At 37.2% G+C, this 15,337-nt stretch overlaps 1 protein-coding gene across 1 annotated transcript in view; it reads right to left on the bottom strand.

Moving 5' to 3' along the window:
* The window catches only part of grik3 (glutamate ionotropic receptor kainate type subunit 3), an 86,263-nt gene that overhangs the window by 12,143 nt on the left and 58,783 nt on the right, over positions 1–15,337 (bottom strand). The window contains exons 8-11 of the mRNA XM_068323942.1: positions 14,486–14,593; positions 12,278–12,391; positions 9,191–9,394; positions 1,382–1,605 (exon numbers count right to left, since the gene is read on the bottom strand). Of these exons, the coding sequence (XP_068180043.1) occupies positions 1,382–1,605; positions 9,191–9,394; positions 12,278–12,391; positions 14,486–14,593 (650 nt within the window). The remainder of the gene's footprint in view (positions 1–1,381; positions 1,606–9,190; positions 9,395–12,277; positions 12,392–14,485; positions 14,594–15,337) is intronic.

Here is a 15,337-nt window from a genome sequence, read left to right as displayed (position 1 = left end):
TGTGCACGAAAGCAATAACAACTAGCCTTTAATGTGTATTGGATTTACAAGTTTGACAATATGTTAGCACTATGAATACATTGTAACCCATAATTTCAGATATCCGGTACACTAACAATATTGTTCAAAATTAGCACATTCAGGTGTTTGTGAAAAAGAATACATAAATAAAAATCTTATAATCATATGCTCTATATTTTTTTCATGTATTTCTCCAGGTTTTGAGTTTTAAGTCAAATATATTATTTACTTAAATCACTTCAGGTTTTAAGGTATGGGTTGTTTTATATGAAAATAAAAAGCTTTTGATTTCAAAGGCATATAAGCATTATAATATAACATATTTCTGCAACTTACTAAAATGTGTCTTTAACAAAAAAGTACTGTATATGAAGTAGCTTGCCACATAATTATGTTGACCCAAAGGAATGAATTCTGGCCAGATATTGTTGTAAATGCCTTGAAAGCTCTGTCCAGTATTTAAAGTTATACCCTCTTATGCTGAAGTAACCCTCTTAGTGTGTGCACCAGTGTCTGTTTTATGCTTGCGTGACGCACTTCTGGGAATACAGCTTTTTCAGCTGTCTAGGCCAGCTTCCAAAAAAAAAAAACTGATGCAACAGTTTAAGATGATTTTGCTCTTATGTGAAGCCACTCCAGAATTTATTTGGTCTCACAAATGAGGATAGAGGAGTGCAGCTGTTGGCTCTCAAGACCCAGAACTCGTCTGAAAGCTTGCTTTTCTAGAACTTCCTCAAGCACCACTTTGCATTAGAAGCTACAGGAAATAACGACAATGATGATAACAGGATATTCATCACATTCACGATTAAAACAGACATACAAGTGAGAACAAGTAGTGAAAACGAGCGAGATGCTTTGCAACCAATCAAATAGATAATCCCCAACCATAAAAATTGTGACTTATCGCTGCCTGCAATTTCATTTTCAATGTAAATGCTTATGTTCAGCTATAAATGGTATCACTTCAGGTATGTATGTTTTTCTTTTTACACCGCTATTAGAAACGTTAGCTTTTCCTCTTTTTTTTTTGCCTCAGCAAGTACTTTTTTAATGACATATTGTTTAATGAGGCCTTGCCAATTCCAAAGACATCACACAGGAAACAAGAAATTGCACCCTGGATGAGACTTTGCAACTCAACCGAGAGCTTTATTCTCTTCCTCCTCCCACTGCTGGGCTGTCGAAAGCCCAGGCAGACATAGCTGTGTTGATTACTAACCAGGACCAAGCACAGTATGAAAAAACGGCTTTTCAACTCAGTCTGCAACAATAATAGAGTAAATTACTACGTGTATTTTGAGAGCCCTGGGGAAAAGTGTGAGGCACTGATGGGACAAATTATAACTTGCAAACTTACCTTGCAATGACAAAAAGGACACAGCTAACTCCCAGGTAGGCCAAGAGAATGTAGACCCAGATGTCTGGAGTCATGGGGTTCAGAAAGGAGAAGAAGCCATTTTTGGTGACATTGGGTTTGCGATATAGGATGCTGATTCCCATGCTCATGAAGGGCTTGGTGAAATCGATGACCTTTTCACGTGTGTAGGTAATGGTGAGAGGAGCTACCGCCAAGTCTGCTCTCTGTAAGAAAAACAAGTATCACTTTATAAACTATTAGTAGCATTTTGGATTTTTATTTTGTTTTAGCTGAGATAGAAGTTTGGCGACAAGACAGTTAACATCCATTTGTTGATGTGCCGCCACGAGGCTCAAACTTGTGTAAGTAAAATGTCTAAACAAGTACTTAAATTGGCACGAATTGTATAGAAATTCAAGTTTCCCTCAGTATAAATCTCTAAGATTCTTTAACATTTTATGTCACACTGTCACATGACTGACTCTCCTTATCATCATCATTATCATTATCAACACCCTGACTAAGAAAACCTACCCCAACAGCAGAGAATAAAACTGGTATTCTTAGTTTGATATCTTTTCAAGAGAATAACTTTTTTGATTTTTTTTTGTGTGATCTTATTAAGTGACTATTGAAAAACCATCAAATGTTGATTGATATCTGATCTTAGTTGCACGTCTCTAACAATTTTTTTTTAAATTATTATCCCACAGGACTTTCTGTGAAACCTATAAATAGAAGCTTTCAGGATTACCAGATACGGAATATAACTTTGGTCCTGATCATACTTTGGTGCACGGCAGACTTTTGCCCAAGCATTACAGGCAATAGACATCAATTTATAATCAACAATGTATAACTATCCCTTTAATACATAACCACCAGTCTAAAATGGAACGTTGCTGCATTAATCCTGCTTTCCACAAAAATGAGTTCATACCTTTTTGAGTAATTATATAGACAAGTAGACTAACAACTAGGTACTGCTCTCTGTCATTCTTGCTACTTAGCATCCTAACATCCTCTCATAATATTTTGAAGATTGTCAGTGCTATCATCCAGTACTACAGTACTCAGAACATTAACATTAAGCCCAACACAGGTGACTCCAACTATAGTCCCAACTACTATGGCTGTACACTATTTTTATAGTACCATGAACTTTCAACAGGGCTCTATAACATCTCCATGTTATATAAAGTTTAGAGCTGCATGATGACACATGGCCGTGACAGTTTAAGTAAAATTTTATGTGTAGGTGAATTTGATCATGTGCATGTGAAATATGTTTCTGTCTATGGTGCCTTTTGAAAATATTTGATGTCACTGCAATACATCACATGCAGTTCCTTCCATAAAGCCATTATGTAGTGTCACCAGAATGACATATAACATCATATAACTTTATGCAATGGACACGGCTGAGCATGACGAATAAGTTGCAGTCACCTACTATATGTGTATGAATGTATCTCCTGAAGGTTACCATTTAGATTGGTGGCCTCCACAACTCCCTTGCACCATGGTTGGACAGGAGGTTAATGAAACCAGCTGCTTGTTTCACACTTGGATACACTTTTTCCTCTAAGAAACTACCCAACTCTCAATGGGAGGCTGTCTTTCCTAGCTACATACAGAACAAGGCCAGTTGCTACAACAGTTTGCCAATGAAAACCAATATTCTGTGAGACTTTACATAAAAAAGCCGTAAGAAATGAACTGCAGATGAAGTGAATGTGCTGCTTCTCAACCATAAATAGATCAAAAGAAAACAATATACTGGTGATGAAATACTTTTGGAAAATATTTCATCAATTTCTTTATATTTTTGTATTGAGCCATGTCTGCTTGTATGTTGTTGTTTTTTTTAATTTATCATACATTTATAATACAGTCAGAACATTAGAGGGGCAATATAATAACCTTAGGGATACATTTCCACTATAGTCTGACCTCATAATTGGGACTACAAGTCCACTACCCAGAGAATGGTGGGGAAAAAAATAAGAAAGAAAAAAAAAAGTTCAGTTACAAACACAATTTCTGCAGATAGCCTTCAACTACTAATGATCACGAGGATGAAAGTTGATGGTGATACAATCATATTTTCCTCATTAATTTAATATATTGGTTACATATCGACATATCGTAGAGGGGCAAATTATTTGTTAATTTACTAAAATAGACAATAGAGAATAGATAGAATGGATTTTTCTGTATTTTTCCATAATTTTTCAGAAATTCATCCATAAATCAGGATATCAGAAAAGTTGCTCATAATTACAGTGTCACTATCTATTCATGTGAATAGAGTGACACTGATACTGATTATAATCTGCAACTTTTTCAGGTATGGCCCTTGAATCTATCATTTAACAGGTACACTTATACAAGGTAAAAAAAAAAAATGTTACATTGTCTTTATGCCTAGTATTTTATGACATTGTAAATGTCTTATGTATTCAGACCATTTCCTTATTCTATTATTTTTCTATTATAAGAGTCAGATGGACACGCGTCAGATTGTTTAGCCTTGGCAGAGGTATGTGCTGTCTGTGCTTGAATGATTTCCATTCTTATTTGTTTTTTTTAACACATTCATTTCTTTTTTTTAAATGTATGCTTAGTTTCCTACACCCTCGGGCTATTCTTGATGGGAATTCAACTTTCTCTGTGGCTTGGAGAATACCTCCCTCGGATTCTTGTGATAGCAACCGCATAGTAAAAAAGAAAAAGTCAGAAAGAAAACATTTCCACTTTGAGTGCAGCGCTGCAGATTACATACTCCTGTGGTCAGCACCATGGTGGCTAAATACACGGTGACCTCAGAGGAAATGGAAAGATGTGAAAACCTGCGCTCCCTGCAGCTCATCTGCTGTCTCTTAAACTATTCAAATTTGTACATATCATACTGCTCCCTCTGTTCTCTGCTGCCAACTGCAGCTTTGAACCAACCTGCCACTCAGCTGGAAGATGAACCGGCATGCTATTCCAGACATCCCCGCAGTGGGCTAATATACATGCTGTATGTCCTTGTTCTGCTTCCTGCTTAGGCACACAAACTGGGCACAAGCAAGATAACCTGATAGTGCCCTGCTGAGTGCCACATGGCTCAGTGTTATCTGGGTTTGCAGATGGTGGGCTTAGCAGTGTTCTCCCTCCAGACCTCCTCACCTGATGACAGCCTGGAGGTTTCATGAACTTGCAACCATCACGATCCATGCATATCAAACATAGCGATTGTACACGTTGAACAAACTTAGCCTGAACACAGAGAAGCAGCTTCATTCTTCTGTGCTTCTTTATGAAAAGACAACATCGAACTGTAGCTCCAAACACTCATTAATTCAACCCAATATACAGCCAAGGCCTTTATCCACCAACGAGCATCAAACACTATGCTGCACTATGCATATGCATTTTACAGCTTGCAATTTAAATCCAATGTAAGGATTTTACAGAACATTCACTCAGTGTGTGTGTATGTGTCTGTGTCTGTGTGTGTGTGTGTGTGTGTGTGTGTGTACTTATGTGCAACTTACTTGCTTCTTTAGACAAATATTTAAAATAGATACAACAGCAGTGAAATATGTTGCAACTGCAGAAACATGTTTTACTGAACCATGCAATAGTTACTAAAAGACAGCAATTTCTGCTACAGGGATGTTGTGGGAATATATAAATGTTTGATTGGCCACTTATTCACGCATATACAAAATCAATAGCACATAATGGATGCTAAGTGTGACACTTCTATGCACAACAGCATAGATGCCTGAATCCTCAAACAAAATGTAATCTGGAATTAAAATATACAAATGGCTAATGAAGAAGCATACACAATGTAATCAGGGAATTCTGGTTTTGCATAAGCAGTGTGGTAACATTGTGGTGAAACTGCAACTTATTGAAAAGGACTATGATAGGCAAGACAGACATGTTTGCTGTTGAAGCAGTTGAACCTTTGGCCCTGCAACAATGGGTCAGTTATTCTCACTGCTGGGTCATCCTGCTGTCATAAACAAAAATGAAATTCATCTTCATCCTCTTACATGTGTTTCTAATATCCAACAAAAATAAAGTGAGCATAAAAATATAAGACATGGGTTTTATCTGAAGACAAAGTTGTGTAGCTCATTTTTTGCCTTAATCTATTTGATAATGGGAATCTGTGTGCACACAAAGGATTAGGGCTGGCTATGACCCGTCTATACGTCAAAAGCAGATATTAATTGCCATGACAGAAACAAACGATGTGCTAAACATGCTTTTAACATTTGCATCAAATCATAATTAAAAAGATAATCTACTGTGACTAAATCAAGTTTAACAAGGCCTGTTGCATCATTTAGCACCTTACAAACAATGCCCTTTGGCACAGAGTTACTACACAGAGGAAAATAATGGGCTGTATTTCCACAATGCTAAATTGTTACACTTGGCAGCACTTGAGCTTCTCATACAGAAGCATTGTTTAAGTTGTGTTGCTGCAGCACCTCCTCCATGTGACAAAAATCAGTGGCCTGCAGAGATGACTACAGCTCACACCTAATTTATATGAGAGTCAATCTGAAGACGACACCCCCCACTAATGTCCCCCAAACACTGCACAACAGATTCATAGAATATGACATGTCCTCCATTCCTTTGGGGAGACTCAAGTAGTGAATACTGGATACATACTATGGAGAAGATTAGAGTTAGAATCACCTTAAAATGAACTCTGTGAAAAACCCTCAAAACAATGTAGTATAAGATTCAAAATATGGAACAACTATGCAAGTCATTTTGGCCACTTGCATCTCCAATCTTGTTCTTCCTGTCATCATTCGGAGCTTTTTACCAGAGGTGGGTTTTTTGAGCGTAGACCAAGATTTCTTTTTGCCATAATGGACAAAAACAGCACCTATTTGAACTACTGCTGAAACCACAAGAAATCAAAAATAGATTGGAGATCTATTTTGTTTTAAAATGTGCCAATTGAGATGGTTTGGGTATCTGATTATGATGCCTTAAGGGCACCTCCCCTTTGAAGTTTTCTTGGTACATTCAAGTATGAGGAGGAGAAGTAGGAGGTTTAAAAAGAGCACCTGGGTGGAATTACATATCCCATCACATGGAATGTCCTGATCCACCGGGATAAACTGGAAGGTGTTGCTAAAGAGAGGGATGTCTTAAAATAAAGCATAGTTCACCACATATGCACCACACAAAATTACCTCAATTTAGAATCACCCTGGAAATAATGGAAATTCAAGAGACTTCTTCACTGAAGAAGTCTCTTGGATGAGAGACAAAACATCTTCAAGAACTTTCTTAATGTCCAGTGGATCGACTCAACAGCTTTTGGATAACCATGACCTGGATGACTGAGAACCTACACAGACAACAATGGAAATTATTTGGGCAAAAGTTCAAAATGTTGCCGATATAAATATTTTTCATGGTTGGCATATGTCCATAGTTTGGTGATAAAAAAAGGCAGATATACTGATAAATATCATCCTGTCATTTTTATAGGGAGTATAAAACTGAAATCTTGTACTCTCAAAGTGACTATTAATCCCAAAACCAAAACTATTTCTGAAGTTTGAAGTCATAATATCTTATCTCAAATGTGATATAACCACATGTCAAATTCTTTGATGATCAAGGAACCTAAAAACGAAACATTCTAAAAATCCACAGCGATGAAAATATGACCCAGTTACTGTAAACAGTACACAGACCTTGAAATTTCATGTACCACGTATTTTGTTTCAATATCACTGCACTGAAGAGAGTGTGCATCTATTAAATGATAAGAGATATTAAACCCAGGCAACTAAGCTACCCAACTGGAATTTGTATTATAATAATTTCTTTGCCTTTTGATGCATAATATTCATGATGATATCTCCAAAAACACGACAACATACTCCAAAATATCCCGTGAAATGTAAACCACACTGAGATGAGTGTGGAATGTATCTTTAAAATGATACCCTTTATGTAATTCTGTGATGCAACTATGATTTATGAGGCTGTGATATGATAGCATAAATGCATGAGATTTGTGTTTCAAATCTGGTTTATCACTTAAAACCAACTGTTTTCTCCTGTTTTCGACTTCCAACATTATCTTTGTGGACCTTTTTTTCATGAGAATGTACAGATATCCAAGCAATTGTTATATATCTTATCTATCTGTATTACAATGAAAGAGCAATGGGTTTTTAAGAGGTTAATGGAGAGTAGTTATGAATACAAATTGAACCGATAAAAGCTGTGACAGTGGCCATTTTCTTTTTCCCTCACTATCTCTTTCTATATGGTGTACACAATGAATGCAATTTATGCATGAAATATGTGTTAGAAATTACATTTTCTTTGGAACCAATGTGTTAAAAATTGTATTTTCAGTAACATGTAACTTGTTGTGAGTTGTGACAAAATACAACCCAAAATGCAGGCAGTTTAAGGTGCTGCCTGTCTGACGTTTATATCAGTCCAGGCTCAGATCTGTTGAGTTTGCCATAAAGTTTATGTCTCAGGTCTGCTGAGTCACGATCAGTTTATCCACACCGACAGGGATAAGGAAATCACTGGACCGCAAAACAGAGCTGACTGAAAAATCTAAAAAATCCACCAAAAAAAAAAAAGAAAAAACCCCAGGCGTTCTTGGCCATGCGATAAGAGACGATAACTAGCAGTATAGATTCTAATCTGCTCTTCTGCAGCTATTCACAAAGGCAATAGAGCTGGCAAGAAGATAAAACACATACCCACTTTGAAAATCCATTCTTATTATATCTCTTTAAATGTGTTCATCAAAATTTAAATTACTCTTTGCATTTATATTAATTTAATTACCAGATTAAAATTCAAAAACCCATCAACAACACAAGTTTTACCCTATAGACTGTGATATAAAGAACAGACCCTCTCTGGGCACCTATGTACTGTTTAATGCTGGAACCATACATGTCCATACGGTGCCAGATTGCCAGCATCCTCTACCTTTAGCAATCAATTTGTCCCCCTCAAGGTTATTGTTATTAACATGGATCTAGCAAAAAGCTTAGGTGGAGAAATAAAGTGCTGCAATGGGAGCCCACCTTTCCCAACCCTTTCAGCACTATGCCATTGACTCTTGCCATATACGATTCCCTGCACTAAATGCCACTTAAGCTATTACAAGTTTTCAGCTGAGTACAGTGCTGACCCAATGAGGCTGAGGACAAAGAGAGAGCACTGACAGGGACACTTATGAAATGCCAGGAGAGAATTGCCACCATCACTTCAATGTTAGACTGTTTCATGGCCACTAAGGCTTTGGGACACATCACACCCCAGCACACTGATTACTGGCATGTTCTCTTGCATCCTTAGACTAAATGCTTTACCTCTGAATATCTGGCTGAAAGAAGCGTTTTGTGTCCCAGATTGGGCTTCAACACACTTGTAACTTTTAGGCAACCTTGACATAATTATGCTATAAACAAACTGACAGCTATGCAGGCTTTCCCTGACTTGTACTCAATCATAACTATATCACTGCCTACTCAAAGGACATATCCCATAGTCATTTTGATGGCATGCTTCTGTTTTTGTGACGATGTGGAAGACATATAGTTTGGAGCTGCAAAATCATAGAGTTACAGCAGATAATGAAGTTCTCATTCACAAAGTGGAGCAGCCAGTGACTGACCAACAGTGACAAAATAATCAAAAATCAAACATGTTTTCCAAAATATTAAATGATTCTTTAAAGTAAACCTAGATAATAGATAGAATGATAATGAAAGAGATAAAAAGAAGACTACTCACATGCTCTATAAGTTCCCTGATCATGCCATTCCACTGGCCCTTCTCATCCTGGGAGCCATATTTTCCATCGGGCACAAGACGGATCTCATACGTGAAACCCAGAATGTTGGCCAGCTCTTTGAGCAAGTCGATGCAAAATCCTTCAAAACGGTCGTTCCCAACCAGCGCCTTGTCAGACTTCTTAAGCATGACATATGGCTCCTCCTGCACAGACCCAAAAGATCAAATGAAAAGCAATGGCGAGGTCAGCTTTTTCAATTTGTTTCAGGACACGCATCTAATTGAAGCAAAGTGATCTGAGCTGATGAGTCGCTGTTGCGTTTAACAGGCAGTGACAGCGGATTTAAGTTCAGGGTGTGGGTACATGGAGTGTTCGAATATGAAAGGAGGCGGAGGTTTTTCTCACATTGATGTATTTGCACAAAAAAAAGACCTAAGCTTGTACTGCATGTGAATGTATTTATAGTGCAGATAGAAGGTGACTGAACCGCATGCAGAAAGAACAGCTATATTATCAATGTTCCTGTCACGTTGAGCCTTTTGTCTCCCGTACATGCTGCGTGCTGACCTATATATAGCAAGTACACAGGTCGGTTCATTTAATGGTCAGATGGCTGACACCCTTTACTGGCCTGTAATGTCCTGCCTGGCTGCTCATAATTTAGGGTATATAAAAGCTTGATTAGGAACAGAATGTAGCAGTGAAATGGATCATGTGCACAGTGTCGACTCCCTCAATTGACATCAACCACCAAGGGAAACCAACAGAGCTGATCCCTGGAGTGACAATGACTAATACAGAACAGCTCATAAATGAATCCTTTATTTAGTGCCTGTTACCATTTTCCAGCCAGATAGACTTGCATATCCCGCTGTGCATTTCAAAACATGTTAGTCCATTTATTCAAAAGCTATAATAGAATTTATTGCCTCCAACAGCCCCATGTATAATTTACAAACTGAGCTCAGAAGCAGCGTAATTGATTCTCTTATGAAGGTGACCCCTAGCTTTGTCTTTTTTTTTTTACTGTGTGTGGCCACAAGTAAGCAGATGAATTTATTGAGTAGGAAAATGGCAGTCACACTATTTATTTTCACAAGATTATGTTTATTGTGGGGCAAGTAGAGGTAAAGGCAAAAAAAAAAAAGGCATTATGTACTGGAGGCATGTGAACACTTCCTTAGTTTGTGGTTAAAATATAATGAATAGTGTGAATCAAATGTACTGTAAGCAAACAATGATTCATTTATTTATCTGAAAATATATAGTAAATGATAAATGCCTTTAATTGCTTGCTATCAAAAAAATAGAGACTTTGACATTACAATTAAGATGGCATTTTGAATAAATAATAAGTTATGAATACTTGATGACAACACATTTAGGGAGCAAGTGCACAGCCCCAAACTTTGCACAAGTTGTCCAATTAATTTGATCAAAAAGTTTTCATAGTAAGGGAAAAAGTCATTACCATCTGTTTCTAGCCTTCCAATTCTTGCTATTCCCCAAGGTTTGGACTCAAATCAAAGTGTTTATACCAGTTCTACCCTCACAGTCGCAGCATGGGCGTGCATAACAGAAAGAGGAGGGAGGTGGGCCTGCGCGGAGAAATCGCATGCAATGGAGTGCAAACAATTAATGTAAGTGGGAAAACACATTAAGTGTCTTAATCTCTTCTGCAAAGTTATCACTATAAAGCTGTCAGACGTCTCGTTCATGCATCACTGGAATCAGTTTGATGCAATGTCATTATACTAAGAGGGGCAAATGATATTAAAGTTGAAACTGTCTTCAGCAATTTGAAAGTAGACATCTTTAACTAATGATTCACAACAAAACAGGAAATCAGGAAACTTGTCATAAATATTCAAATGTACTATCAGGAAAAAAAAAATTATGAAGCTGAAATGCTTGAAACACTTAGTGAGGGAAATTATATTATTATAATTCTACGTGCAATATCAAGTAAGCAAATACAGTCCTTTCAATTCCTGTTGCAGTGGTTCCATATTACAATAATCCTCATTCTATTTATTGTCTGGAAGGCAGAATTAACAAAGACAGCACATGATAGTCATTAATTAAGTATACCTTGACCTCACCTGTCATAATTACAGCACTGTGCTCCAATGTAAGCATAATGATAGTGTTTATCAGTGTGGCTTGTACATCTGTCCTGAAATAGTGCACAGGGGGGCATCAGTGTCATCTTTCCCCTGATAAATTCACAAAGATATTCAGCATCCAGTGACATTCTTAAAAATGAGATCAGCAAATGAATGTGGAGTTGGAAGAGGGATCACCTTGTTATATCTTCACATGTAATTAAAGCATCCTTGAGAATTGTACATTGTACTCCTCTGTTCCTACATTAGTTATTTTTTGCTCCAGGCGGTTCCCAGTATGTATGATCACAATGTAACGTTAAAACTGGGACAATTAATGATGACCTTTTACTAACCCCTTGACCTCTTAGAATTATTCCCTCTTCTTACACGTAGGACCCTTATAAAATTCTGGTATTGATTGTTTCACATAGATTCTTGCTAGTATGTGTTTATTGTTCACATTATTAAACATGTTACAAGGAAAGGGGGCTTTGAGGATGAAGAGTTAAAGCCATTCCTTGTTAAGACATGTGCACTTGTACCTTTCACGAATACAATAAAAAGGACAGAGCCACTAATATTGCCTATTAATTCTAATGCAGTTTCTTCAAGTGGGGAAATAAGCAGGCTAGCTTGAGACATAATCTAATTTTTGTATCTTATATTAGCATGAATTCACTCCTTACACTTTTCCTTGAATGTCAGGTATCACCACTTTAACATCCGGAGAAATCTGGTAGGGGCTCCATGGTTTTTGTGTGTTTGATACTTGAAGTAATTATTTCTATTGATGAAATATAGAATGATGAATAAATATAAACTGATCAATCCACATTCTGCACGAAATATGGCTGGTGCTTTCTGGGTAGTGTCAAGCACTACTAAGGTAACAATTTTGTATTGTAAAAATTGAAATATCTGGAAGGAAACATAAAGGCGAAGGATGTTGTTTTCCCCCAGCCTACGCTGGTGACCTACCAGGATAGTGGAGATGACCAGGGAACGGTTGGCAAGGGAATCTGTGATGTTCATCCCTTTTCGCTTTGGCACTTCTGTGATGTTAAGACCTCCTGATGCACTCCACTTCCCCACCTATAGAAGATGAAAATCATGTAGATGTTTTGTGTCTGTTATTGGGTTGTGACCTCAGTAAGTTCACAGCCAACCAGTCACCCTTATATCAGAAGGCTACAGCCTTTCAGAACACAGGAGATAGGTAGACATTTTGAAGAAAATCATAATGGATAAACAGGGAAACTGGAAGGATTTGGTTATTTCTATGTTTTTAGGGGTGCACTTTAAGTCTAATGCTCAAAAATGGATAAACAAAAACAAGCTGATTACATCACATCACTGCACAAGAAGCAACCCCACAAAAAGAGAAATTTTCAAAATAAAGTTTTTATGTAATCCATGGATAGATAGATGGATAGATAGATCTTTTGGATCATTAATTTCAAATATCAGTAATAATGTATAGTATTAATAACAATCAAAAAGTATGTTATTCATGAAGTTACACTACAAATTACTAAATGCTGATCGAAAAGAGAAATACAACTATGGGCCTCAAATAAACGTAACATTAGTTTGAAAATATAATCAAATTAAGTTGCAGCAGGGATTTGGTAGTTAAAAATATTGTGATAACAATTTAGCTCTGCAAAAAGACAAACCAAGAGTTTGGACAGTTATATTGTTCATGTGACAAGCTTTCCAGCACAAAGCTCTGCTCGCTGTAGAGAACAAGTCAGGAACATATCATTAGCACAAATAGTCTTTTGGCTGTCGTTGAAAATCTCTGTTTGCAGGTCGGGGCCTTCTCGTAACCCTACCCATAACTCTCCCACTTCCCTTATTACAACAGACACAGCTGTTAATAGTCACTGGGGTTTGAGCTTGAGGTGGATCAATTTAAAGACACGCAGCCCCCACAGAAAAATCAGGAAACACTGCAGTTAATGTCCCCCTCACCCCTATCTAATCCAAAAACGGGCATATGCTCTAATTTGAAAAGTACATTAGTCACAGTTTGTCACACACAACCAAAGAGAACTCCATGAGAGAGATTTATAAATATCTCTCAATAGTTAATGCTTTGCAAAATTCTTTCTAATTGTGCCCAATTACAATTAGCTCAATTCATTAAACATGATTAGCAAAGAGCTTGATTCAAAAGTTATTTACTCGTGCAACAACACGAAGAGCATCACGTGCATTTCACCCATCCGAGCCCTCCAACGTTGAATGAAAGCAGCACTCTAAGAACCTGTTCGTAATACCGCACAAGCTCCAACTTGGGCTAATATTCAATTACACTGGATTAGTTGAGAAACATCCACATGTTAACCGGCTCAAACAGTTAAAGCCGATTCCACGGATACAGAAGAAAAAAAAAAATCCAGCAATCCGGATAAACGTTAAACATGCTCGAGCGTAGGATTTGTCGGAGACACAGTGAGAAGATGATAATATGGTATCAAATAGTTTTCACACGATCGCCATGCTGCACTTAATTGACCAGATGCGGGGCACGATGCCAGTGAAATGGAAAAGATGTATCATTTGAAACCAGCAGTATTACAAGCTCCATTTTTGAACAGAAGGGTTACAAGCTGAAAAGCCCCTGCTATTATAAAGTGTAGTGTTGAGCCTGTGGGGAGTATTTGAGGAAGTCATTATGGGACTTATCCCTATTTGATGTATTCATAATGTATGAAAGCCCTCCAGTAGAGAAAAGCTCTTATAGCCCAGAGGGGACTTTGCCTTCCAGTATTATAAAATAAGTTCTACACTACCAATCTTTTACTCCATTTTTTTTCTTTTTTTTTTGTAAAGCATGTTTATACAGCTCATTACCACCAAACAGCATTTTGGGCATCACCTCAAATTATCATTAAGAGAGGCTCCAATTAACACCCTAATGTGTACCCTAATCCAATTTGCTTTATGATCCACTAACTCATGCTTATGTTCAAACAGCCAATTTGCCTCTTGTTAGGAGGTAAATGATACTGTCAAATTTGCATTATCTGTTCTGCATTAAAAGGGGAATCAGAATCTTCCATCTGAAATCAATATTTCATTACAATTTTATACATATATAGATCAAGAAGTTCCATTCTCAGTTTAGAAGTATGTACTTTTCTTTTTTCTGCAAAGAAAGCACTGAAAACAATGGGTTACCTTCTCGAGTCCATCTTCCTTCAGACTAATGATGTCCAGGTCAAAGTCTGTACGTAGACCAGTAGTCTTGTTGAATGACAGTCTCCCAGTTAAACCATCCCAGTGGGACTGAAAGATAAATTTCCAAAGTATTTATACTCATTTAAATATATCATCTTCTTAAAATTGAAAATACTATTAAAATCTAAAGCCTCATCCAATCATGACAAAAATCATGAATGAAAAACTCTCTTTTTTGCAGTAGATCACACTCAATAATTGTGCAGATTATAAGTGACTTTTGATTTTATTGTGCATCCAATAATTGGTCACACCTGTTGTGATCTATGCAGAAAAATGTTTTGGTAAAATTCCAACTGCAATAATATTGATAATAATAACAGATTCAAACGAATTGATAGCAGCAAACAGTTAACAATACTTATATAAACACTTACCATATAATATTTTTTTTTAATTGAGAGAAAATTTACACCCACCCGCGCACACATGCACACCAAAAGGACACAAACACAAACCGTACAAGATGAATTTCTTTCTTTTTAATTACATTTTATATCTCATCGCCTCCAACGCATTTTCCCTCTAGCCTGCGGAGTTAATTAACAACCGTCTCCTTTCGCTTGATTCCCCATGAGCAGGAAAACACATACAACTGCCCCCTATTAGGATTCCATGATACCAGCAGAAAAACATCAGCCTCTCCCACAGTCCTGTTGTTCTCCTTTTAATGGGGGCAGAGATCTTTTAGCACTTGTGATGCTAACTCCTATACGTGTTGACACCTGTTTTAGTTAACTCTCAGACTGTTTGCATTACCGCATGTTCAGAAATTCATCTGAACTGCTTCAT

This window comes from Antennarius striatus, chromosome 9, assembly GCF_040054535.1.
Source record: "Antennarius striatus isolate MH-2024 chromosome 9, ASM4005453v1, whole genome shotgun sequence".
Taxonomy (NCBI): Eukaryota; Metazoa; Chordata; class Actinopteri; order Lophiiformes; family Antennariidae; genus Antennarius; species Antennarius striatus.
The sequence above is the reverse complement of the archived record's forward strand: the minus strand, read 5'-3'. Positions and strand labels throughout refer to the sequence as shown.